Source organism: Nomascus leucogenys, chromosome 21 (genome assembly GCF_006542625.1).
Source record: "Nomascus leucogenys isolate Asia chromosome 21, Asia_NLE_v1, whole genome shotgun sequence".
NCBI classification, from domain to species: Eukaryota; Metazoa; Chordata; class Mammalia; order Primates; family Hylobatidae; genus Nomascus; species Nomascus leucogenys.
Window position 1 is genome coordinate 69,423,285 of NC_044401.1, and position 27,923 is coordinate 69,451,207.

Here is a 27,923-nt window from a genome sequence, read left to right on the forward strand (position 1 = left end):
CACCCTGGCTGAATTTCTTCCTTATTTATGTGTAAACGGTTATCTCCAGATGCCCTGCAGAACTTCTCCCTGGAAGACTCTTCTTTGGGTGATAACAGTGTGTGCCACATTATACGTAATGACAGCATTAAAGGGTGGGGATGGAAAGGGCAGGCCACCCCCTGGACTACTATCTCCTGGGAGCTAGACCCGCTGCCTAGTTTATGCTTAAACATCCTGGTAACTTATATTTTCCTTTTTGTTTCTCCATTTCACTTAATGATTTTCTATGTATTGTTGCAGACATCTCAACAGTGAGCATGCGCTGGACGATAGAAGTACAGCCCAATGTAGAGTACAAATGCAGGTTGTACAGCAGTTAGAGCTACAGGTAAAACCACATTTATTTTTAATATTACCTCAGTATGCCTCAAATTCCAAATTTCTGTAGTGTTCTGTAATGAGTTCCTGTGTACTCATTATCGAATGGAAGGTCCAAAACCTGTCATTGTCCTTTATTTTATTTTATTTTATTTTTTACCTCTTTGGGCAGGTTCAGCCTCAGTTCACTCTTTGGAACTGCTGCTCAGAGGTTTCCAAATTCTGGGCACCTGTGTGTATGCAGCCAACTCTCAGTGGCCACTTTGAATGTTTCCATCTCTCTCTCACTTTCCCTCTCTTCTCACTTCTCCTTTGCATTTTCTGGTTATCTGTTGTCAGTGTAAGTCCTCGACGTTGCTCATATGATTAAACTGGAGCTAGGAAGACAAGCTTGGGGAAAGAGAGTTTGAGAGAATGAATGTGAATGAAGAGAGAAAGAGCGAGCAAGACCAAGACGGCAAGGCAGTGCACCCAAAACCGTGTTTTCCCAAGTCGCAGTGGAAGTTATGTGTGGGTTTATTTCTCATTTTGCATTGTCCTTTTTTCTCTCCACCACTAAGAATAACTGAGAGTTCACCGTGCACATCTTAAACACACATGCACATAATCAGATGCATTAATGTAGAATGTATATATATATATATAATCTAGTATTTAGAAACCCATTGGGCTATGTTGAATGTGCTTTATGACTAGGGAAAATAAAGTTTGCAGATTTTCCTGGGAATCACAGTGTGAGAGATGGGGCCTTTTTTTTTAATGTGAGTTCTACTTCCGGGTATAACTTGATAAACTACCATATTTTAACAATAATTCCATGCTTGGTATAATTAATAGAAAATTAGTTTCTAAAAGTAAAAATTAGGTCAGAAATGGAGATTATTAAAATGTACAATTGCAACAGCCTGACCCTGCAAACCCCATTTATGCAGCCGAGATCCAAAATGCTTTTGAGTGCTTGATGACTCACAGTGGCTTCTTCCTCTGGCTGGTTTAGTGTAGGCAAGAGGTTAGCCGACTAGGGGAAATTAAAACAATGTTGTACATTATATTGTTACCAGCCATCGAAAAGCCTATTTTGTATGCAAGACAGCAATGCCGAGATATATGGAGAGCCCTAGGCTAAGTACAGAAGATAATTACATTTGGAATTTTACTGAGTTAAGTCATTTACAGCTTCAAATAGTTGCAGAGAAAAATCAGCCAAAACACACTTAAACTTTTTGTTGTGACTTTTCAGGATGGAAAGGATTTTTTTTAAATTAGTTATCATCTTATATGACAAATTACATTTTTTTAGTAGGATTTGTCTCAAAAGTTATTTTTGTTAGCCAGTTAATATTTTTCCATTCAAACTCTGGATATAAACTTATTAGAACAGTAAGATACTTATCCAGGAAAAGGGCACATCATAAAATCTCAACATTTTAAAATAAGTCTTTGGAAACCTGTTTAAATTAACATGTTTATTGAGAAGAAAAAAACAGTAGTAGATGTAACCCACCCACACAGTTCTTTTATGATTAAGACACAGCCCTTGACAAACTGGATTCAAAAGAATAAACTGGAAGATCTGGCCTGTAATCACAGCCCTTTGGGAGGCCAAGGCGGGTAGATCACAAGGTCAGGAGTTCGAGACCAGCCTGGCCAATATGGTGAAATCCCGTCTCTACTAAAAATACAAAAATTAGCCAGGTGTGGTGGCGGGCACCTGTAATCCCAGCTCCTCGGGAGGCTGAGGCAAAAGAATTGCTTGAACCCGGGAGGTGGAGGTTGCCGTGAGCCAAGATCGCGCCACTGCACTCCAGCCTGGGCAACAGAGCGAGAGTCCATCTCAAAAAAAAAAAAAAAAAAAGAATAAACTACCTTCCTACCTGAATTTGTACGTATTAGTGGTACTTATACAGTGATAGGAGCTCCTGCGTTTATTTATTTGATAACATTAAATTCTTAATGATGGGCTAAAATAAATCGTTGACTAGAATTGTCATGGTTTGTCAGGTAGCCGTTCTAGACTACAGATTAGTGTTCGGCCATTGTTAATTACTCAAGAAGTGAGCATTTATTTTATGAATTATTCTTCACTTTCCACAAAAAGAGGTCAAGAGAAGGAAAAGATTTAGACCATCATCAATAGATTAAGTGTTTATTTCCCGGCAGCTTTCATGTTGTTTTTTGGTGGGTGTGGCCTAGAAGTAGTACAAACATACAAGGATTCTTTGAATATTTATAGATGTCATTTATTTCTAGATTTCCTTTTATCCTTCAGCTATAAATCAAACTGAAGGCAGATTTTTCAACTTGTGATAGACATCAAAGATGATCCAGCCAGAAGTTAGTACAGTGTGGTCGTTAGCTGTGATGTTCCTTGTAATGTTTTTGTCAGGGAGTTTGCCATAATGGAGGAAGGGACAGGCTAATTCTGATGTGTTCCATTTCTGCAAAGCTTGAGGGAATCATCAGAGTAATGACATAGAGCTCGTTGAGAGCAGGGGTTAGCAGCCCACAGACCTCAGGCCAAATCTCACAAGCTAAGGAATGTTTTTATATTTTAAATGGTTGAGGGAAAAATCTAAAGAACATTATTTCGTGACTAGTGAAAAGTGTAGGAAATTCCAATTTCAGTGTCCCTACCAAAAATTATATGAGAAACACAGCCATACTCATGCCCATTCATTTACTTATTACCTACTGCTGCTTTTGGACTACCGTAGGAGAGTCAAGTACTTGAAACTCAAATCTACGTGGCCTGCAAAGCTGAAAATATTTATGATCTGGCTCTTACAGAAGTTTGCCAGGCACCCCTGGTCAAGAGGATCAGTAAAACAATTTATATTACAGTATTAGCAACTTGTCCCCTTAGGTTCTGGCTGCCTAAGCTCTACTCACCCCCTTTTATCTCTTTCTTCTTAGCCAGGGTGTATAAAACCAGTCTAGTCTCCACATGGGTCAATTTTCCCTACTAGCATCTTCACATGGCAAGTGCCTGCCAGTTTTGGAGGTCCTGGGAAGCTGGACAAGGGATCTTCATTCATTCTTTCATCCATCCATCCATCCATCCACTCATCCACCCAGACATCCATTCATCCATCCACTTATTTAGCAAGCATTATTTCGAACCTATCAGATAGCAGGAATCTTGCTGGAGCTACTGCAAAGTACCATGATTAAAACAGATAAAGCTGCCCTCCAAGTTCTTACACTCTAGAAGGAAGAATAGACTACAAAATAATTTTCTAGTGAGACTGTCCATTCATTGGGCAGTGCTAGCTGACATTAACAGGTTCTTGAGAACACCAGAAATTTATTCAAAAGAGAGTTTCAGTGCTAGAAAGGGGCCAAGCCAAAGCACATTATATCCATTAGTTATCATTCAATCAGATGAAATAGATAAGAAAATGTTCGCAATTTTTAGCATTTAAAGAACCCTTGCCCTGAGACACAGTTAAGAGAAGCCTTAATCAAGGATTCGATTGAGAGTCTTTGAGTTGCAGACCTACCACATATAGGACACAGTACAGTTATACCCAAAGGAATCTATTCTTTATAGGCTTCCTCTTTCTCTGCAGTTCAGCATTGCTAGGTTTGTGCTGTTCCATTTGCCACTTAACATACCAGTGTCTAGAAACATACTTTTTAACTTACTTGACTACCAGTCATTGTGCCCATAGAACCTGAGTTATTGGGGCAATCAGGTCCCTCCAGCAGCAGGAACACTTTAAAGAGATGTGCTTGTCCTCAAACAGCCTATTTCTGTTTTCTGCTGGCATCGTGCCTCCCTTGTTCTCTCAGCCACAGACTGGTGCATCACCTCCTTTAGAGGGGATGACCTGCACGTTACTGACCCAAGGCCTATTTCGTATTTCTTAAAGCATTTATCAGTCCAGGAAAAACTGGAACCTCGAAGTATCTCAGTGTGTTATAAAATTATCATTGATTAGCTTGAACTTGAAAGACATTTGTACCACTTAGCACTACAGGAAAGAGCAGTTAAGTTTTCATCAATTCCCAAAGGGCGATGATCACTGTATTAGGGTAGGAGGAGAAATCTCCCCTGCCGCTCAGACTCACAAGACCTCTCTCTCCAGCACGGTACTGAACTGTTCACATGTGGTAGAGATAGACCACACTTGTGCCCCGTCGTAAAAGCAAACCCAATAAGCTCAGATCGAATCTTACCATATACATCGATGGAGGTTCAGGATGTCTAACCTAGAGGGTCATCGTAAAAGGATTCCACAGGAGGATTCAGAGGGCACAGTAGCTGTAGAAGCAACCAAAGCTGGTGAAGATCGCTTAAGTGCTGTGTACCTAGACAGCCTCCTTGAATCTAAACCCCAGAAACCTTTTACCCAAAGTGGAAGGCCCTTGTGTCTCTGGTCTATCAGACAAACCTCCCTAAAGAAACAGATGCAGTTTTTCCAAAATAACTACTGTTAGCCATAGGGGATAGTGGCTAGAGATGTTTCCCTTCACAGAGCTATCTGTACAATACTACACTTGAATTAAACTGAAAAGCTTTCAAGGCTGTACTGGTGAGATTTCAGGAAGCTGGGCAGAAATAAAGACAATGGGTTGTGGAGACTGATTTAGACTATCTAATCAGCACTGTGCATGAGAGGTGTCCTGTCCCTGTGTATTTAAAATATGACTTGAGGCCGGGCAGGCACAGTGGCTCACCTCTGTAATACTAGCACTTTGGTGAGGCGGGCGGATCACCTGAGGTCGGGAGTTCGAGACCAGCCTGACCAACATGGAGAAACCCCATCTCTAAAAATACAAAATTAGCCAGGCACAGTGGTACATGCCTGTAATCCCAGCTACACGGGCGGCTGAGGCAGGAGAATTGCTTGAACCTGGGAGGCAGAGGTTGCAGTGACCCGAGATCGCGCCATTGCATTCCATCCTGGGCAATAAGAGCGAAACTCCATCTCAAAAAAATTAATAATCATAAAATAAAATATGACTTGATTTACGAAACCAAAGTTTTAATAGAAACACCAATTACAAAAGGCAAGGTACATCTATATTTGTTAAATTTTTACTGAAAGATGTAAAAATATATGGTGAATGTTTTCTTAGCAGTAGAGAGAATGTGTACGTAGAGCTTGTTAACAGAGGAAGGTTGGTTAATTCCATTCTCTCGTTGCAACCTTCTACTGGTCTCATTTAGAGAAGAGTCAAGAAGACATCTCAGTGGGCCTTCTGAGGCTTCTCAGACATTTCCTACTGCATTTCATTATTGCAAAGACAGTTATAGTTTTTAAACATTTTGCCAGTGGACCCCAGCTATTACCTAGGGTCTAAAAGTGTAAACCCTGAGAGGTGTGTGAGGTCCTTATACTATATACATAGACACCTAACAGTGAGACAGACACCATAAAAATCATTTGGGTCAATGACATACATGGCTTTTTGAAGTCAGGGAATGCAGTAAGATTTCATCTGCTCTTTTTTGACAGATTCTTCTGGAATGATGTACAGATGAGGAGATGAATTAGAAATGGCATGGAGAAAAGTTCCCATAATCAGTATACATAATCTTATATAGGTTATGAAATGTGCAGTCTTCCCTCCACCCCCACCACGACAGAGGGACAGAGACACAGGAACTAGAAAGTTGTTGAGGATAAGAACTCCCCACTGAGAAATGCCATGGCCGGGATTGTAAGGAAACACTTGAAGCTTCCGCGATATTGGGCCCCCACTGCCCACCAGCCGTGGGCCTAGGGATTTAAATTCATCTGAATCCAGATTAGTTGGGTCCTCTTAGGTGGAACAGTCATATGAACTATTCCAGCTTCTAAGTAAAGATGAGATGTCACAAAAAGTTGCAGTGGTGGTTGGATTGTAATTCCGTTTGGGGGAAAGGGGAAACCATCCGATTTCACAGACAGCAAAAAAAAAAAAAAAAAAAAAAAAAAAAAAAAAATGCTAAATTGCTGTATATTTTCTCTGATGGATGAAGATGTCCTGATATTTTCATCATGTGTCATGGGGGCAGGTTCGGGACAGGCGCCTTACAATCCCTCAGCCTCTAGGCCCTTTAAAATGAATATTGAAAGCAGGCAAGGGAAAAAGGAATCAACCAAACCAAGGTTGATCTGCCTGGCAGGAGACGGGGTGGAGGTGTGTGTACCTTTTATTCTTTAATGATTTTATTCCATTCAGTCACTACTTATGAAGCACCTATTATATAGAGAGCACCAGATACAGATAAGGTGGCGTGGCCTCTTCCCGTAATACACAGCCTAGTAGGGTAAGACTAGGATGCCTTTAACTTCCCTGCCAGGCAGAGTTTCTGAAAGCAAGGGATGAGGGATTAGGGAAGGTGACAGTGGAAAGGGTTGTTGGCAAGGACATTCCAGGCCAAGGGAGCCATGGATGATGTTGCCTAGATTGTAGGATTAGGAAGAAAGGATAGTGGAAGGATATATTGCTTTTAAAATTAATCTATCTGGGCCGGGCGCGGTGGCTCACGCTTGTAATCCCAGCACTTTTGGAGGCCGAGGCGGGCGGATCACGGGGTCAGGAGATTGAGACCACGGTGAAACCCCGTCTCTACTAAAAATACAAAAAAATTTAGCCGGGCGTGGTGGCGGGCGCCTGTAGTCCCAGCTACTCGGAGAGGCTGAGGCAGGAGAATGGCGTGAACCCGGGGGGCGGAGCTTGCAGTGAGCAGAGATTGCGCCACTGCACTCCAGCCTGGGCGACAGAGCGAGACGCCGTCTCAAAAAACAAACAAAAAAAATTAATCTGTCTGTTTAACACGAAATAGGGTGAGCAACTGTCCCAGTTTACTTTTCTTGGACTGAAGGGATTCCTAGGAGTTGGGATTTTCAGTTTCAAAACTGGAAGAGTCCTGGGCAAGCTGGGAGGAGTTGGTCACCCTACTCCACTAGCTGTGGGAGAGAGCTATTGAATGCCCCATCTTCTGCTTGTAATTATTTCATCTGGCTTGGAAACCATTTGACTGGCCAGCTGTTGAGCTCCTCCTGTGTGCCAGGGCACTGCCCTAGGTGCCTTATGTCCCTAATTTCTTGGAATCCCCACAGTCCCTCTGTGAGTAGACACTACCCTATTTCCTTGATTCTAAGAGTCACTTTTTTTTCCTTTTTGTTTTTCTTCTTTTGAGATGGAGTTTTGCTCTGCCGCCCAGGCTGGAGTATAGGTGGCGGGATCTCAGCTCACTGCAACCTCCACCTCCCGGGTTCAAGCGATTCTCCTGACTCGGCCTCCCAAGTAGCTGGGACTATAGGCATGTGCCACCATGCCCTGTTAATTTTTGTATTTTTAGTAGAGACAGGTTTCATCATGTTGGCCAGCATGATCTCAAATTCCTGAGCTCAAGGGATCCGCCTGCCTCGGCCTCCCAAAGTGCTGGGATTACAGGCCAGCGTGCCCAGCTAGGGGTCACTTTTTAAAAGAAAAATATAACATTTGGAAATCAATATATGTCTTACATTTAATCAGTGTGTTTAATGTAATGTTTCTTCTCATTCTTTGAGAAGGTATTACTAAATCCATGGTTATTTTAACTATCACTGGCCTCTTAGAGTCAAAGAAATAATTTTCGGGGATCCCTCCCAGATGAGGAAACTGAGGTTTAGGAGGTCTGATTAACTTGTTTAACGCCAGTGGCGAATAAGGGCAGAGCCCAGGAGGTTAACCCAGCCTTTGTAGCCTGTGCTCCTTTTATTGTGGGATCCTGCCTTACGCCTCCACCCAGAGGATCATTGTGGCCCAGCTGGGCTCTGTGCAGGAACTGGTTTTAAAACCTGGCTTTGGGGGCTATGCCGCTCTGCCTTGTGGAGCTCTGTCCTGGGCAATCCATGGTAGCAAGGCAAGGCTGGAGTCCGGTGACGCTGGGATCACTCCAACATCTCCCAAATCATCTACACCAGGAATTGTAAGCTCTAAGAAAATGTCAGCAGGGAGAAAAGTGCGCAAGTTTCAGTAGCAGAGGGAGACATTAATCCTAACACAAATCGAACTTTACATGTGATTACTGTACCATTAGTGGTGCTATTTGTAATCACACCAGCCTCCTAGACTTTAGCAAATTTATTATCTGTAATGTATCCCGCTTTGGCCCCGTCTAACCCTGTTCGAGGCAATACTCAGGACAGTTCCTTTACCAGCGGCCTCACAGAGCCTCCTGGTATTCCCTGCACAAGCCCTGAGCACGTCGGGGGAAGAGAGGTCCTAACAGTATGGTAGTTCCATGGTGCCACTGCTTTGTAACTGGAGCCAAGAAAAAGAAGAGAGAGTCTCTGGGTTTCTCACTTCCATGTCCTTCTGTGAAAACCACGACACTTATTTTTCATAATTTAAAATCCTGCCTTACTCGGGGAGCATTAGAATTCCTAGACTATGACTGAGTATTAGTGTGCGTCTGCTTTAAATGTCAAGAGAGTCTTTAATAATAACATGTAAGGAATGTTAAGATGGTGACAGAGTACAATCAAAGTAGGGAAATTCTTCGATTGGGGTGAAATGAGCCATATATTGCCCACCACCTGAATGCTGTAGTTGGTGTGAAAGAAATCATTTCAAAGTTTTTCACTGGTACTAAGTTCTGAAGCCATAGTTTGACAAGGTGGGTCAGAAATAATTGGTAAATGCTCAGTTTGGTAGAGTAATTTGAGTTCTGCTCCTCCTAGTCACTGCTTTTTCTCCCCCTTGTTTTTCTTCTTTTCATCATATGTACTTCAGAGACCTGTGTTATTGGATATACCCTGCCTAAGTAACTGGATATGCTTGACCCAAATCAGGTTAATGCCTTTGGATCATCATTGTATACGAAACTACTGAGGAAACATATACAGCCACTGTTTAAGGCCTCCTCAGTCCATGGCAGAAAGTCGTGTCTCCCACTTAAGTTGATTAAACTTGGACACTTGGGGTCCTTATTTAAAAATACCTACTTCCAGATCTCACTGTTGGAGTGTTGGCTCTAGCATGTTTAGGTGAGACCCTAGTCGTTTCACTTGGAGATCATCATTGTATGGGATAATCTGAACTCATCCATTCATTTAGGTGCCTCTTAAAACTCCATGTGCCCCGCTTCCATGGAGGTTCTTTGAAAAGACACCTTCTTTTCGTAATTTAAAATCCCATCTAACTCTAGGAACAGTAGTTCAGCATGAGAGCAGGGAGGGAGACTAAGACCTATGATTTGAGTTATTGTCCCAGGTGATTCTTAGAATCACACTAGTGTGGGAAACTCAGACCAAGCATCATATAACTGGGACCCTAGTCTTATTTCTGCCCCTTCCCAGTTCCCTGACCTCAGATATGTTCACCTTGCAAACCTCATTTTCCCCAATTATAAAACAGAATAGGATTAATGGACTTGAAATAGCCACAGTAGCCTTTACCTCTGTTAAATCAAAGGAGTGTCTTGGCCCTTTCTTCTCATCTGTACTCAAGAAGTCTAGCATTTTTACACATACAAAGCCCTTCATTTATTTCAGCAGAGTTTTGTTTCTTACGAGTGAGAACTGCCAAATTGGCCTTAAAATGATTAGTCCTCCTGACAACATAGAAAATGGTGATGTTAAATGAACCCCAAACCATGTTCCCTTTTCTCTGTTAAAATAATGAGTTTAATCTTAGTTTGTATCTTTGAGGATGTTGAATGGAACTCCTAGCCTTTGGCAGTTATCAGTGGCTCGGGTGCAATACACAAATTCTGATCTTTCACAGCCCAGACTATCTCAAACCTAATTTGAGGCCATGGCTAATAGAAGAGGAGATGACCTATTTCAGCCAAAGGGTAGAAAAATATTTGCCCAAGATGAGAGGAAGATACGGTAAGAACCTGAGACAAATTGATAGGAAGTGGGCTTCATCTTTCCTTCGTTTTCTGTTCCATTCTTTAAATGATCAAAATTATTTCTCTTCCCAGTTAGCCCAACTGCAAACTCCATTGAACCCCTGTTAGGCAGATCCAGATTTCAAACATGTACTCAGCCAGTAGGAGTTTAGATACACTGGACCGATTTCACTTTTCTTAAAAAAAAAAAAAAAAAAAAAAATTAGAAAGTTGTTGAGCATTCATGAAGCACTAGTCATTTTGCTAAGCTTGTTATGTGCAAGAACTGATCTGATCTTCAGAACACCCCTTCAGAGTTCAGAGATGATCATTCCATCTTTAGAAGGAGAAACGAGGTAATTAGAAAGGTTACATAATGTGCTGAGTCACTGAGCCAGGATTTCAACACAGCACAGTGTGACTGTTGTGTCCACATCCTTAACCGTTTTCACCCTGCCAGCGTTCTACAGAATGGTTGAACAAATTCAGTAGACTAAAATGACCCCTGCACAAGCAGCTCCCTCTGATATTTAGGCCGTTGTCATTCCCTTTATGCTAGATACTCATTCCATACCCACTGGGAAAGTTCTTTAGAGAGTAATTCTCTTCTGATATTTCAACACAAATTTTCTTTTTAATTTGCCAACCAAATTTTATTGGGCCTTTGGATTGAATGTCTCAACCTCCTTTTCTTTGCTTTTCATGGAATTCATAGTTTAAGAGGAAATGCTGGAATATACTTGCTAATATTAAATGTTTGTATCCTCATATTTTAATAATGAAAGGATGCCGTGAAAATTGATGGGGATGGTGAGCTCATGGGATGATGGCATAAAAAGTAATAAAGAATGTGAAAGCTTTTGGAAGGAGCAGTTAGTATTATAAATGCAAGACAGACATTGTAGACAGGATGTGGTTTCAATAGGTGTGAATGTTTAGCCTTTTTGCCTAAAAAAAAGAAAAACTGAATTTGGCGGGTTGCTTTCTGTAATTGTTAAAACAGTTTGTGTTGGAGCTGTAATTGATTTAAAGTCTAAAACTCATTCAAGAGTATGATACTACACATTAGTTTGCACTAACCAAACAAAACCAGAAAGTTAGATTTTTGCCTTTTTGTGTAAACTTGTCCATCTTTTAGAAAAGCAGAACTAGGGTGGTACAATTGAGGTTCCTGGATAACTCTCAGAATTGATGATGAATTCTAAGCAATGTGCTCATGGAAAATATGAAAATGTTTCCGATGGCAGTTACTTCCAGGGTTTATGAAAGTGGCTGTGTATACAAATTCTAGGTATGTGTTTGCAATGTAGTTTTGCTGCCTTTGGCTGACCAGTAAAAGATCAGCTTGGTAGACATTTGGATGGAAATACGGAGAAGATGTTTCCTTTAAATGCCTGGGATTTGGATTTGGATTTTCCTTATACCACACTTAGTGGTACAAGGTATAATTGCTACATCAACAACATTTACCCCAAATTAAGTCACAATTAATATTCAGCAGACTTCAGTAAATATCACCTCTCACCCTTTAATTTGTGTTGTTCAGCATGACAGACTACTGCTTGTTTTTAAGAAAAATACAGCTGATTTCTTAGTTCCTTCTGCCCTTTGATAACTTTAAAACAAACCATTTCTTAAAAAGTCTGAGTATTTGACATCAAAAAGCTTAGGATACTTATATTTAAAAAAAAAAAATAATGGCAGAAAAATAGCATTCCCAACATTTTAATTGTTCTAAGCCTCTTTGGAAAACTAAATTCCTTTAGCATTATGTGTTCAGAGAATCTTAGTTTGGCTGTTCAATAACTTACTAAAGAACAGAGGAGGAATAATCAAGTGGCTCCTAATATGGTATCATTTTCATTTCCTGTTTGTTGAAAGATAAATGCTAACACTGTACAGCTTTTTTTTTTCTTTCTTAATTTATTCCTCCCTGAACCACAAGGGAATAAAAAGAAAAAAAAAAAATCAAATGTGATATGGCTGGAGACTGAGTCATCCAGTAGGGATAAGCTGAAAGCTTTTTCCCTTCTTTCTTTTGTACTCTTTCCCTTTTCTCCATCTTTCCACAATCCCCAACCCCCGTCTCCCGTCCCCCTTCTTCCTTAGAAAATAACTGTATTTAAATAGATAAGGTGTATTTGTTTTTTTATTTGGGAATAATTTTAGACTTTAAAAAACTGCTTATTTTTAAAGGATTTAAGGTTAATTATGTGACAGAACTAATGAGTCCCTTCTTAAATCTAAGGCATTATTTTGGACAAATGATGTACCAAAGTATTGAAATTAAACTGTATTCTCTCCCTCTCTCATATTAATTTCTTCTCCATTTTCCCTAAATGCCACAGCTGTTCTCTTAACTATCCCTTTATCTTTAGGGGATGTATTTCCCACTTCTTTTTCAGAAGTAATCGTTATGTGTCCCGTATGCCCAACTGTCTTGAACTATTGAAAATATCGAGTTAAAGCAGTCCAAGCGAAGCATAAAGGATGTAGCTTCCAATCAGTAGTATTTGAGTGCCTACTATGTATATCCAATTAGAAACTTGTATGACTTCAGAAGATCGTTTTTTATAGAATAAGGAGACTTAAATTATTAAGATGAGACTAGCACATAGCAGGTACTCAAATCTTGAGTAAATGAATGAGCAAGCTTGTTCTACACTCGTTTGAAAATGGGAACCTGTCATCCCTTGGAGCCTGCTCCTGGCCTGCTAATATCACTTGCCAGCACTGTCTTAATCCATGCCTACCTGTTAAGAAAGATGAAGCTGATTTTGCATAAATGTATCCATCTGTCTAGGAGTTTTTCCACAGCCACAACAGATGAATTTATGGGTTTTAGCTACCTAGCTCATTTTCCCTTGGCTTTTCTCATGAATAAGGTTGGTTAATAGGCATGATTCACATTTGTCTTTTAGCTATCTGTGTTCCATGGGACTCCGTGGTGCCAGCAGGTCTAGAACTTCCCAGTTAAAGTCTAATGCATCTTGTGTTGAGAAATCTCACACCAACACCTCTGGTTACTTCGAGTTTGGCAATGGTCATGTAGATTTCAAAAACAAGCAATGAAAATTATTTTATCATGTGCTATGGTGCCATAGCGTAATTTGCAATAGGTATCATTTTTGGTGTTGAGTCATGCGTCTTTATTCAGAGAAATAACAAAGCATTTTCTTCCTACCAGCTTGCAAAAGACAAAGAGCGCCTGCAAGCCATGATGACCCACCTGCATGTGAAGTCTACAGAACCCAAAGCCGCCCCTCAGCCCGTAAGTATTGATCCCCACCGAGGGGAAAAAACAAAACTCACAATATTCCTTTTCTCCTTCCCCACCCCAAATGGAGGAAGGAGGACCAGCCTACTTTGGTAGAGCTTTGAGTTTTGAAGGCCTTAGATTCATGCGACTGTTTCTGGGTTACCCTTTATGATGGTCATATGCTAGGCATTTGGGGAGATACAGGATGATTCAGACATGCTCCTTGCCCATAAGACTCAAGCACCCAGCTCTTCTTTAAGGGCAGAATGATTGGTGCCCAAGCAAGGTACTGAAATAGAGTATGAGAGCTCCCTGGAAAAAGAAAATCTCTCTGAATGGTAGGAACGCAGAGAAGACAGCTAAACCGTGACAGCAAAGCAAAGAGGCATTTCAGCTCGGGTAAGCTGAGAGACAGTGGTGTGTAGGAAAAAGAGCAGGGAGTAGCCCGGTCTAACTCTAACAGAGGAAAGACATAGGAAACCTACTGTTGGAATAGTCAGAGGCTAAATTATGGAGAGTCTCTAATGGTTACCAAGGAGTTTGAAATGAAAATTATTCCTTCACAGTTAGGAGACCAAACACAGTACGCTGAAATTACATTGAATTTGTAAGAATCTCCTCTTTCTTGCCTTATTCCCTTTTACTGGACCTTGAAGGGTGTCTTCCCAGCACAGGCTGTTAATATGGAAGCAGAAGGATCGTGTGTGAACCTAAAAGTTTGTCTTGGACCTCCTTCCTTGTAACAAATCGATCTCTTTAACGGTCATATTCCTCTTACATGTCTAAAATTCTCCTAGAGCTTTAACTGATTATTCAAAATGGAGACAGTGCTTTGCTTCTTGATTTTAAGATTTGTAAAATTTAAAGGTACACTGCCTTTATTTCATTTTGCTTGGAGTCACTGTGTGAAAATTAATTGAGCGTTGACAATCTATAGTTAGTACCAGCAATTTTAATCAATATGCAATGATGCAGCGTAATGGCAAAGTATTGGTTTATCTGTTTTGACTGATTTTCTTTCTATAAATAAAGCAAACATACACCCATATATGTATGATTTATAGTGATAGAAATAAAACGGAGTCAGACTATTAACCCAGCAAATATGGTAGCCTGCCAAGATGCAGTTGGCAGGCAAAATTAATGTCTGAAACAGAACACATTACTGAGATATAGGACATAAAATCATTAAACACTTCGTGCATCCATTTTTACTAGGAGGGAGTCCTTAGTTTCTGTGTATTTTACAGTAAATGGCTGTAGGACTGGATGCGTAGGCCACCAAAAAGGAAAAAAAAGAACCAGGTCATTGAGTGTTGTGGCATCAGTAGTCAGCTGTGCTATTTCTAGCAACCCCTCCTTCTAGAACCCAGCTAAGCAAAATGGTGAGCCTCTGAGATGACTTGGCTGAAGTCATCTGGAAGAAGCATAGCCAGTTGCACAGGGCATTCATTGCCTTGCAACTTTTTGAAAGTCTTCAGATAGCTTTAGTGAAATGGTTTTCCTAGATTGAAGGGTTCAAATCTTTGCACCTAGCAACAAGGCAGAGAATAAGATTGTCTCTGTCTTCCTCCACGGATCAGAAACAGTGATAGGGTAATGGTTGGACCCAGCACTGTAGGCCTGGATCTTGGGGCTTCTTGGGAAGAGCAAGGATACAATTAAAGAGAAGGAACTACAAAACCCCATAGGGCGCTTGGCGAGTGACCGGGCTGGGTGTTGGCAGAGAGCACCATGTGTGTAAGCCCCTGTGGGCCACAAAAGGACCATTGGGATTGTTCACGTGGACCAGTGTTAAGCAGCCAGTAAACAGGGAAAAGCATGGGGAGAAGTGAACAGGGATGGAAGGTTTGTCTTGATTAGTATTAAAAAAAAATGTTTTACATTCTAGAAAATTATAACTTTGAAGGGGACCTCCTACTAAATTTATTTTTAACTGCTCTATTGAAAATTCTCTACCACTAGTCAACATTATCTCTTAGTAGCTCAGCACAGTATTTCTTTATTAAAAGAAATAGGCACGAATATTTTTGACTGAAAAATTAATAGCTTTTGAATTCATACACAGCAGGTTTTCTTTTGCAAAGAAGTCCAATATCGCTGCACAGCACTTCTATAACCATTTATTTAGAGTCCAAGTCAAACCTTTGACAGCTAGAGCAGCGCTACAAGCCAATATAAAGAACTCCAAGATGTAAACCAACAATAGGCCGTCTGTGTGAGGTTTGCCATTGTCAAATACATAGATTGTTTGGATTAGTTTATGTAAATGTACTGTTGTATTACCCTTTGAAAAAAAAAAAAAGATCACATTTGTGTATGAAAAGTGGTTCTCTTCACAGGCAGCATTATAAATTCCTTATCCTTTAACTTACATGTAAGAAGTAAAAATTGGTGCCTGACAAGCAGATATTGTGTGACACTCTGTTGTCGGAGTGAACCTGCCTTCTTTTCATTTATTGGAAAATAGAAAATTTTATTACAGATACCATCTTATAAATCAGGAATTATTAAAATATGTATAGGTGAGGCATTGGGAAATTAATTATAAAAGGTAGATGTGTAATGTTTTGCATAAATTTTCACTTCTTTGCCAAAAAGAGAAAAAAAAAAGGGCACACACATACAGCAAACCCTTGATGCTTTCAACTTTAAGGGCCCAGAGCTATCTGGTGACTGATTCTCATGTGCGAAATATTCCCTGCAGTCTGTAATTAATTTATTCCGCCCTAAATAATAGAATGCATGGCGTTTGTTTGAATGAGCGTCCTTCTAGAATCTTTCATTTGAAACAAGCAGTCACCAGGATTCAAATCTAACCATAGATGGGGACTTTCATGTTACAACCTTGCCAGTAAGTTCATGAAGCTTTTTCTTTTTTCCATTTCTGTGTAAAAGAAACCTCGTGTTTATTTTAAAATTCTTAGTCACTAAGTGATAGAATGCTTTGCTGTAAATGTTGCTTTTCACTAAATGCCATTTGGGTGTTAAGTGTCATTTGCTGTATCCAGTCATCCAACCAGTCCTCATTTCATTGCATCAAAGAAACTGCTAAAACGTTCTTAGATTGTTTTTACATCAGCTCATAGATGCATTTTCTGGATCCTATGGTGGTACTCATCAGATTTGGTTAGAGGATACGCTCATCTTGGTTGGGAAGGTGCCCAAGTTTTTAGACATGGATCTGAGGAAGACAGCTTATGGGTGAACTGGGACAGGAGCTCACGGGCTTCCCATCCCTCAGGCTCCTTCGACAGCCTTTCTTCCTGCTTGCTGTCACATCTCTTTAAACCTAAGTAAAACCTTCCTTTCAGAACAAAGCCAAAGACTCAAGGTGCAGGTTGGTTATGGAAAGGAAATTCCTGCATTTAAAATCAAACTATTCCATCAACAAAGATTTCTTGAGCATGTGACATACGTGACAAGTAGTCACATGAGCAAGGCCCATCCCTGCCATGGAGGTGTTCAGAGTCTGGTAAAAGAAATAACAGATAACTACATACATACTCACACAGTCTCACTTTCCGTGAATTGCACTACCTGTAAGTAGAACAGCTGACCCAGAATGGTAAAGGCAGGGGAGACTTCTGGGAGAAATGATGTCTAAGCTGAAACCTACAAGATGAGCAGGAAGAAATGGTAAGAGGTCAGCCTTGTGAACCTTTCCTTAGGTTAAGAGTGGGTGCACAAATCGGTCCCTCTGATTGGTGAGGATCAGTGTAGAGGAAGAAAAGGAATAGCCAACATCAGTTAAGACAAGCTTTTCAAACTTTTCATTTTATAAAGGCTGGACCCTGCGTGGACGTATGTAGTATGTGTAAGTTGACCAGAGCAGCCCTGAGTTCTAGCTATCAGGTACATAGAGCAGAAAAGCAGTTCTTACATTTAGAATGGCCACACTTCTTGTTATTTTAAGTTTGAAAAGATTCTATTCTTTTCTATGGAAAGAAAAGCAAAAAACAATAGTAAACTGCCCTAATGAAAATGATTGATATTCTTTTGTTCCGGACCCAGTAAACGTTCTCAAAGTAAACACCCAAATGTCTTGCTTGGAGGTTAATTTCTCCATGCTTACTCTGTGGAGAATTTGCCAAGATACTTCATTTGGGGGAGGGAGTGAAAAACTAAGAGGACAAAACAAAAACAACAAAAAGAAACATGTCTGTGGTATGATGACTTTATTAAATTGCTACAGATTTCTTAAAAAGACTTTTCACTCTCTGTCATCATGTCAGGAAAACACTGTAAATTGTATTTCATAATACTGAGTACACAAGAAATTCCTGCACATCAGAGAACAACTTCTGCTCCTGGACAAACCACATTCTTTTAGATTTGGTGGGCATGTAATTACGGTGTAGGTGGTATATCCTTCTCGACGAAAATCTTATAAAGCACTTACAGGAACTTGGATCTTTGGAATGACGTACAGTATTAGATTTTCATTTTTATACATTTTCTTTTCCTCTAACCATAGCCATTAGGACTGTTTTGAAAGAGTTTTTAGCTCCTATAAAAACAAAGTGCCCCCCGAAAAAAAAAGGGTGTTTTAACTCTTCAAGGATCATTTGGGCTGCCTGGGTCCTTGCTTTAGAGTTGGAGAAATACTATTAAGCAGTCATAAAAAGGGATTCTTAGGCACAATACACAAAAGCTGTTTTATATGCTGTTTTTCATTAAGTGCCTCCCCCCCAGCCTTTCAACTAGAATTTTTTTGTTTTTGCTTTTAGTATCCCTGCCAGTACCACCACCTTCTAAGTCATTGCCTTCCACGAGTACGCGTCTCTAAAACAGGGCCAGGCTGAGATGGTAAAGGAAAGGAAAGGCTTGTAGCAAAGGCTGCCACCCACTGTCCTGCCCTCCACATGGCCTGGTAACGTCCCTCCAGCCTCAGAAAGGCCGTCTCTGAACTCAGTGGTTCATGCCCAGAAGTGACACTGCCATGCAGTTAAAGCAGGACTTGAGCTGGCTCAGGCCAGTAAAACCAAGAGCAGAAAAACAAGTTCTGTGAGCCCGAAAGTCCCTACTACGCAGTTGTGTCCCTTGGTGTTTGGGTTTCAGGTTTGTCTTTTGTTCTCAGAATCTGTTTTCATGTGAGGCAAGAGCACAAACAAAAATAAAAATGAGTTCTTGTGGGAATACTTACAAGTCTGTTTCTGTCAGGGATTTACATCAGCAGTTTATTTTTTTAATGTGAGTGACTCATCATCTTTAAACAGGAGGGGAGATGACTGTTAAAAACTAAAGATCAATTAAAAAAAAAAACAGGACTAAGCAGAATAGTGGGTAGCCCACCAAGTTTGAATAGTTTCGATGGCTGAAAGAAAAGCTGATGCCTGAGAGTACAAATAAATTTAAAAAATAAAACCCTACAGCAATTTTAAATGACATAAGAATTTAACTTTTGGCCAGAGTTTCAAAGAGATTATCTTTGCTGAAATCATCACATGATGGAAACTTGCCATGTAGAAAATATCAGAGTTACTGACTTTTCTAAACATAGCAACTTCTTTTAAATAGAAAATGAACACAATAAGAAAAATAGGCTTTCCATCAGGAAAAGAAACCCTCCCAGTCCATTCCCTTCCTGCTCCATGCCCCAGAAAAAATTATCTTTTAAAACCTGAACTGCAATCAGAAACACAAAGCACATATGCTTTCATTTCTAATTGATGATTACATTAAGATTGTATAGTTTACAATTAAGATGAATATTTCAAGATTACGGCAAAAACCCACACCATTCCCCATTTGCTCTTCTGTTCTAAGTCTGTAATTAATTTTTTTTGGGGCGGGCACTCTTTTTTCAAAGAGGCCTTAATTAAAAGAGCAGGTTTGGTTTGAACACAGAGCCTATTTTCAATCTTTCTTCTCCATTTTTTTTCTCTCTCTCTCAACCTTCCCTTTCGAAGATGGTTTCTCCTCAAGATAAGCATGTGATCATCAAACAGAAGTTTAAAAGTTAAGAAACTTCTGTACCAGTTGACAAGGTTGACATTTCATTAACTTGTTGGTTCAGCCTTCAAATGATTTTGTGTGGCAAGGCACCCTGTGTTTGGAGCGTACAGCTTTTTCTTCTTCCCTCCCTCACAGGCTACAGTCATGTTTAATTTGGAATCTGGGCTCCTTTGGCAAATTAGCAATTAGAACAATTTTGTGGGAATATGTATATGTGTCATTAGTTTTCCTGCAAATTAATAGCAAGGGCAGAGGTCAGGCAGAAATTTTCCACTTGACTGCAGCTCCTCTATTGAGACTTGGCACTTGGTTTTGGAATGGCCACAGCTGCTCTCAGCCACCCTCTTCCTCTAGGAACTGTCTTTTAATTAGTTTACCTCATAGCCATCATTACAAATATTACTGGTTCCCCTCCTCGAAATAAAATTACTGTTTCTACAAAATATTCCAGTGACATCTTGCACCACTGCAACATTGATGGTGGGGTCAGTCGAATGCAGCATTTAATCATTAGATCACCTCCATCAGCGTCTCCTAATTAGAATCCTCACAATACATTTTTATCTGGTAATTAGCTGAGATTGGCTGCTTCCTCTGTGGCTTATTAGAGACAGCCCAGCAGTGGGTGTGAATCACGGTGTCATTTGTCAAGCCTGGTAAGCCCCCTCTCTGCTCTGTTCTGGCTCAGTGTTTATTCCCACTTGCTAATGTTCAAAAGCCTCCAGAAAATTCTACCTTCATCTCTTCCTTTGTGGATTGTGCTAACTTGGAGGGATTTTATTTTTCGCTGTTGCTTTTTTTTTTTGGTAGAAAGAGTCCTAGTGGTGAGATCTTGGTAATAGCTACAAGACTCACATCCTTTCGGCATTTGATGACATTTTACTGTGGGATTTGTCTATTCTTCTTAGCTGTGAACACCCAGAAAGATGGGCTTGCACTTGCTGAGTTTTGCTTTCTGACAATGAAACCGGAACTCAGTTAACTTGGTGGTCTTCCTCCCAAAAGTGGAAGGGAGCATGCATGAAGGACATTTGTGTTTGTAATTTTCATTGCATCTTTCCGAAAGCCACAGGGTTTAGGGAAAAGTTCTTACACTGAAAAGAGAAGCCAAGAAGTATAGTCAGTCCCAGAACTGCTTTGTAACGGTTACTGTGTACCTTTGCCCTTTGACTGACGTATTTGTTTGATGGTAAGCGCTTCAAGGGCAGCGATTAGCTGTTTTATTCCTGTTTTTGTCATCGTAGGACTAACTGCCTTGTATTTGCTCAGTTACATGTGTTGAATGTCATGCATAAGCAGGGATAATACGCTGTGCACGGAATCTTTTCCAAAAATGAGCATACAGAAAAATGAAACTGGTTAGTGTTCATTTTTCCTGTTAACTAGGCATAAGATGATTATACGAAGGGTCTAGAATCATACAAGTGACTTTGGGTCTGGGTTGGGAATATGGGCAAATTATTTAATCTCTCCACGCCTCAGTTTGCTTGTCTGTAAAGTATGAGTAATAACATCTCAGATATTAGTGGTGGTCTGAGAATTAAAGGAGACCACACAGTGGCAGGTGGTTTAAAACATGATTTTTACAAATGTTACCCTTGAGTTTCCAAGGCGCTCTGAGATTCTTAGGCTTAGCAGCGTCTGAATTATAAAAGCTGTATATTTATGAGCATTAGCCTTTCATGCACTAATTTCCTTGACCCTTTGCCTGGGCTGATGCTTATACGTACTGTTCCTGGACTTGGTCAGTGATTAAGGCCCGAGGTGAAAAAGAGGTCAGCCCCAACTCTTCCCCCCTTGGCTTCTCAGCTCTGCCCCATCCTGCAGCTGCTACTCTGAACTGTTCACACTTAGTTTGCAAATGTGTGTCAGAAAGCCAGGTTTCCAGCATTATAGAGAAAAACCCGCTCATGGCATCTGCTCAGCTTGCTGGGGCATTTGTAAGGGCAGTGCCATCTCCATAGCTTGCTCTTCGCGGGCATTGGCTCTCGCTCACCGAGGCAGCATGTTTACATTTTTCCATTAGTATTTCTTCATGATATTTGATCTTTCTTTTCTTCAGATTCATTGTTTTATGAAACTCTCCTGAAACATATTAGAGAGGATTCTCATGGCCCCTCCCCCCCTCCTTTTTTTTTTTTTTTTTTACTAGAGTATGAGTAAAGGTCGAGTCTTCCCAACATATTGGAACTCTCTTTTAATAAGTTCTTTGATTATGATCTCAGAGGAATCTCATTTTTAATACCTTCCACAAATACTGCCTTGTACTTAAGACTGACTGTAGCAATGGTGAATTAGACTTGGTGAAATAGACTTACTACGGTAAGTGATTTGAAATCTGGTTTGAGAAAATATTACCAAGTAAGCCTACTTCGCTGAAGTTTCTTGGATTTTAGGGTGCGTCCGTGTATCTGAGATAGCATATAAACAGTAATACACACGCTGAAAACAGCCAAATTCTTCAGCGTTGCCAGACGTAAAATAATGTTTCTGTTGCAACAAATTTTGGGAAAGGGTTCTCCCTTTCAGTATTTGTAAGAACAGTACTTTAAGGTGAAGGTAAGAAAGATAAATAGAAAAAAATTAATGAGCACTGTTTCATTTTTTTTTTTTTTTTTTTGAGATAGAGTCTCACTCTATCACCCAGGCTGGAATGCAGTGGTGTGATCTCAGCTCACTGCACCCTCTGCCTCCCAGGCTCAAGCTATCCTCCCACCTCAGCCTCCTAGGTAGCTGGGACTACAGGCCTGTGCCACCACACGTGGCTAATTTGTGTGTGTGTGCGTGTTAATAGAGACAGAGTTTCACCATGTTGTCCAGCCTGGTTTCAAACTCCTGGACTCAAGCGATCCTCCCGCCTCAGCCTCCCAAGGTGCTGGGATTACAGGTGTGAGCCACCATGCCTGGCCTATTTTATTCTCTTCTACTTCAAATAAGTAATATTCATTTCCAAGTTGAAGCAGATTATTTCCCATTTTATAGAACATTCAAAACTTGAAGGAAAAAAATCAAAAACCTCAGTTCCAGATCTCCCATATTCTATAAAAGAATGTCACAATAAAAAAATTAACAGCTCCCAAGCCTATATTTGATAGATTTAATAAAGGTTACTCATAATGCTTTTAAGGATTATTTTCTGCCAACTGATCGATAGAAACAAATGACAGCTTGTGGGGTCAGGCCCATTGTGTTTTATATGAGTATTAGGCCACACATATTTGCAGGAGTTCTCGTCATCCACCAAGCTGCATGAGGGAGCTCAGTAGGCTCTTTCTGGGCTGTCCAGTATGGTAGCTACTAGCCACATGGGGCTCTTTCCATTTATTAAAGCTTAATTTTCATAAAAAGCAAGTAAAAACAGCTCTTGGTTTGTGCTAGCATATTGCAGAAATTCTGCTGGACACTTCAGATCTACACCAGCGTATCCCAACTGGTGTCACCTGAAATACTCAGCTTCACTGGTATTGCTAAGGACTTCTCTCCCTCTTTGAGGTTGACAAGGCCTGATGGGTGATTAAAGCCTATAGGTGAGACATCACCATGAAATAAATGTCTTGACTCAGGCTTTCTCAGACTCACTCAGGTAGGTAACCCCTTTTTGAGCCTGTAAACACCCATGTAGCAGCCTTTGGAAAAGAGACCGCTGCCAGAGATATCTTACACTACATCCTAAGTGAATTCACGCAGGACTCACCTTGTGTTTGGGTTCATGGTAAACATATCATGTACGTAGAGGGAGAGCGGTGCCTATGCATCCTCTGTGTTCCTCCTGCTGGATGTGGTTCCTGGGTTGCTCCGTTTTTCTGAAGGTCTTCTAAGACGTTGTTTTTCTCCTTACAGTTGAATCTGGTATCAAGTGTCACTCTCTCCAAGTCCGCATCAGAGGCTTCTCCACAGAGCTTACCTCATACTCCAACGACCCCAACCGCCCCCCTGACTCCCGTCACCCAAGGCCCCTCTGTCATCACCACCACCAGCATGCACACGGTGGGACCCATCCGCAGGCGGTACTCAGACAAATACAACGTGCCCATTTCGTCAGGTAGATACTCCACCTTTTGCCTCATGTAGAGTTGTAATCTGCAATTCTTGTAGACCAGCCCGTTTTTAAAAAGTGATAATTAATAGGACAATGATTCTTATTCAGCAGATATTGCGCAGAACCAAGAATTTTATAAGAACGCAGAAGTTAGACCACCATTTACATATGCATCTTTAATTAGGCAGGTAAGTAAATAACACAGTATATGGAGTTCTATCAGAAGGTGTATGTGTACATGGATATATATTGATGAAGCAGATTTAAAACCATTTAGTATGCAAGCATGCTGAAACCTTTCCTATAAGGTTTTTTAAAACTGCAATATATAACATAATTGCTTTTGATTAAGTATTACAATACGATGTGATTATTAGGAAATTCATTTCACACAACAGTGAAAATGAGCCTGTTTAAAGATGGCAAGTCAATTATCACAAGCTACAGTAATCTCTGATCCCTAGAATTAATCTGAGCTCTAAATAATTACTGAGCTTTAATCAGCTAGTGAAATGTTTTGCATTTCTCTTTGATTCTGCTTTATGAATGACTAATAAATTAATATTTCTGTACAGAAACAGAAATAAAAACTCAAAACAATTAGATAATTCCATTTTGAATTTTGCTATTGAACTGTTAAATACAACCATTAATCTTAGATCATTTTGTAAAACCTTTCTCAGGATTTAGCGCTGAATCACAGTGATTTTATATTTTCGAGAACTGTGTAATGACGACTCTGCTGATTTGGTCATAAATTATCTTCTGTTACATTTTGCTTCACAGGCCATTCTCGAATCTCCAGAAAAGCAGCTAACACTAAATGAAATCTATAACTGGTTCACACGAATGTTTGCTTACTTCCGACGCAACGCGGCCACGTGGAAGGTAAGCTTTCTCAGGCCTGTTTATTCTTGGATCTTGACGTTCATAGAACAGTCTGTTTCTGATAAAATGCAGTTGTGCTATAAGGAAGCTACATTTTTATTGTTTTGATACTCTTAAAGTGTCCAATCTCTAGGTGTATTTGATTGGGAAAATAGTGCCATTGTGGTTGAAATGCTCTGATGGAAGACCCCCATTAAACCAGCATCAGCAGTGTGGAGGGGCCAGCCAGTAAAATGCTCTCTCTCTGGTTGGAATATGTAGAGAAAAGGAGACAACACCGTCACCCAGAAGTGGAGGTTGCCATATTACTTGGACAAGCCTCATGCCGTTAGGTCTTCAACCACAACCGATATTTGCAGAGATGTATCTCCAGAGATGGAACCTGGAGAAATGACCAAACTTGACACAGCCTTCAATGGTTGGATAAAGAGCTCATTAACCCAATTAGTAGAGAAAGCTGTGCAATCCAAGCACTAGCACTGTTTGTAGGAGTTATTAATGGGGAACACAATGTATTATTAAGGGGTTTTTGTTTTTATTTTTTCGGTTTTAAGTCAAGAGATTGTCTGCCAGGCACAGTGGCTCATGCCTATAATCCCAGCACTTTGGGAGGCTGAGGCAAGAGGATCACTTGAGCTCAGGAGTTTGAGACCAGCCTGGGCAACACAGCAAGACCCTCTCTCTACAAAAAAAATTAAATAAATTAGCCAGGCCTGGTGGCATGCACCTGTGGTCACAGCTACTCCAGAGGCAGAGGTGGGACAATTGCTTGAGGCAGGGAGGTTGAGGATGCAGTGAGCCCTGTTCATGCCACTGCACTCCAGCCTGGGCAACAGAGCAAGACCCTGTCTCAAAAAAAAAGGAGATTGTCCCTCATAGATACACTAAGGAAGAAAAGTAGATTTAGAACTTCATTATAATACTATTTGCTGTAAAAGCAGGTCAAATTGCATAGCTCTTTATTGGATGCCCCCAGCAGTGCTTGGGGTCCTATATAGCTTACCTCATTCCCAGGTCAGCAGCTGGTTCAGAGACTCCACTGGTATTTATTCCCTTGTATTAGATTGAGCCCTCCCATATTTTTGGACTTTCCCATTTTCGATTTCTTGGTGTCTCATATTCTTGCTTATAGAAGGGGACAGGTACACTCCGTCATTTGTATTTTTGCATTTTTTACTACCTGGAATTCTTGTAATCCCCGAAATCGAAAACGTTTAGAGACATGTGATAGCAAACATTTGAGGCTGTTTTTACATGCCATTAATCTAAATATGATAGGGATGTGTTAAAGGACACAAGGAAAACTTCCTTTGCTTGAAATAAACGCCTTCCTTGCTAATTCCTTAATTTTATACTGGAGGAAAACCAAAGCAAAAAACAGAAAAATACATTTCCTCTGTTAAGTTCCTGATAAATTCGCATTTTAAAAGAAAACGAATATAACCATAGAATTAATTCATCAACTTTACAGAGCTGTGAATATTATGGCCCAAATTATCCTTTCATTTCCATTAAGACACATGGGCACTGAAGGGAACCTATGTTCAAAATCTTACCCCCTTTGCCTCTTACCCAGCCTGCCTTGAGAGATAAAATATAAAAGGATCTTTAGCCATGAATGCTTTAAAAAATTTAGGAAGTCGAAGCATGAGGCAGACATTTTCTTCAGATTGCCTTTTATAAATAGAAATGAAATTTAAAAATAATTACCAGTTGTGAATATAATATTTAAGCTTAGATCTTCAGATTGAACTTTTTCATTTTGCAAACTGCAGGAAAAAGTGTCATTAATATAAACAACCTTAGATGAAGTACTTAGTGACTTATAAATACATATAATTTTCTCTACGAGTCCTTGTTTGTACCATGATCTTAGACAAAAGATGACATGCCCAGTTAAAGTTATGACTGAAAAGAGCTTACGCATCTTTTTTTGAAAACTCTTGACTTCTCGTTGCTTTCTGCCTAGATGTGCAGTTTTGGAAAACAGAACTGAAGTTTTGGCTTTGTGTGTTTACTCACATGGTTATATTGCTCAACCTGATCTACAGAAAGTATTTTGTCAAAAGTAGCTTTAAGACCTTTCAGTTCTGTACATTTTGATACTTATTTTAAAGCGTCAAGCAGTGATTAGGATTAGAAGCAATGTTGACTTCTTTTCAAGTTATATTTCTTACATGTGTCATGCCCTGTCTGGATTTTTAAAGGAAATTGGCTTCGTCCGTTTATTTATACCACCTCAATTTTGTTCCAGTAGATAACAGTAGACCTTCTATTGTATGCCTTTGGACAATATATTTTTTAAAATGCAGCCAAATGCAGTGGCTCCTGCCTGTAATCCCAGCACTTTAGGAGGCTGGAGGATCACTTGAGCCCAGGAGTTCAAGATCAGCCTGGGCAACATAGCAAGACCCCATCTCTACAAAAAATTTTTTAAATTAGCTGGTTGTGGTGACACATGTCTCTAGTCCCAACTACTCAGGAAGCTAAGGCAGGTGGTTCGCTTGAGCCCAGGAATACAAGGCTTCAGTGAGCCGTAATTGAACCACTGCACTCCAATCAGGCAACAGAGCAAGACCTAGTTAAAAAAAGAAAAAAAAAAAACTGCTTACTTAGACTAGACGGCAGTTTATATGCAGAGAAAATTGTCCTATCAAGTATATGACATGCCAAATGTTTTCAGTTAAGAGATTTTTATTTTTAAGCAAATCCTTCCAATTTTTTTGAATCAGGAGTATCCTTTGATAGTCACCTGGGTATCTTGAACTTACCTCAGTTATGCTGACATGACTCAAAAGCTCTTTGGGAATTTATCCTGTGAATTGTCCTTTCAAGCAATTCATCACACCATGCATTAAAACTTGTCTCATTATCTTCAAAATATTCCATATCAGAAAAGAAAAATTATTATGTAGCTTGAATCCTCACAGCCACCAATTGTGATTGTCCAAAAACTGAAGCACCTCTCAGAGTATCAAGATTCACCACCATTAAGGATAATTCAGGAAGGAAATACTCCAGGTGGCAGAATGGGATGTTGCGGGGGGCTGGGGGGGGGGGTGCAAAATGCTTGTGCAGTAGCAGTGTTGCTGGAATTGAGTGAGGACTTTACCCAGTGTGATGTATATATCAACTTCTCAAGCCCCAATTGAGTCATCTACGTATTCTGAATAAGAAGAAAATTTTAAGTAAATGACCTCAATCTCTTCAGAATGTCTTCATGTCCAGCGTTGTGTCTGGATCCGTAAGTTTAACCAGGCAGGACTAAAGAAATGAAGCCTTGCTTGTTACTGTACCCAGTAAGGGTTGGGGATTCTTCTGAAACCCAAAGGAAAGATGAGATATTAAAAGCTTTTCACCCTTGAGTTGAGATCCTCCTTTTTGATAAATTATCGATGTTAAGGGTCTCAGCTTAGGAATGGCCAGAAAGGACTTTTAACCATAAACAAGATATGTCTGTAGAAACCATCAACTGTAGGAATATAGTCATTTTGCCGTTGAGAGTTCCACTCGTGTCCCTTTGGCATTTACTCAGTTAAAATACTTTCCCATAGTTAGGGCCAACTCTCATATTCTGGAAGGTAAGACATCACATGATGATA

The 27,923-nt window shown here is 40.2% G+C and overlaps 1 protein-coding gene across 8 annotated transcripts in view; it reads left to right on the forward strand.

Moving 5' to 3' along the window:
- Positions 1-27,923, forward strand: part of FOXP1 (forkhead box P1) — a 177,612-nt gene that overhangs the window by 131,156 nt on the left and 18,533 nt on the right. For 6 of the 8 annotated variants that reach the window (XM_030802010.1, XM_030802009.1, XM_030802007.1 and 3 more), the window contains 5 exons: positions 283-370; positions 13,365-13,448; positions 23,235-23,436; positions 23,542-23,621; positions 24,220-24,321. In XM_030802010.1, the coding sequence (XP_030657870.1) occupies positions 283-370; positions 13,365-13,448; positions 23,235-23,436; positions 23,542-23,621; positions 24,220-24,321 (556 nt within the window). The remainder of the gene's footprint in view (positions 1-282; positions 371-13,364; positions 13,449-23,234; positions 23,437-23,541; positions 23,622-24,219; positions 24,322-27,923) is intronic. The other 2 variants (XM_030802008.1, XM_030802006.1) reach the window with 1 other exon arrangement.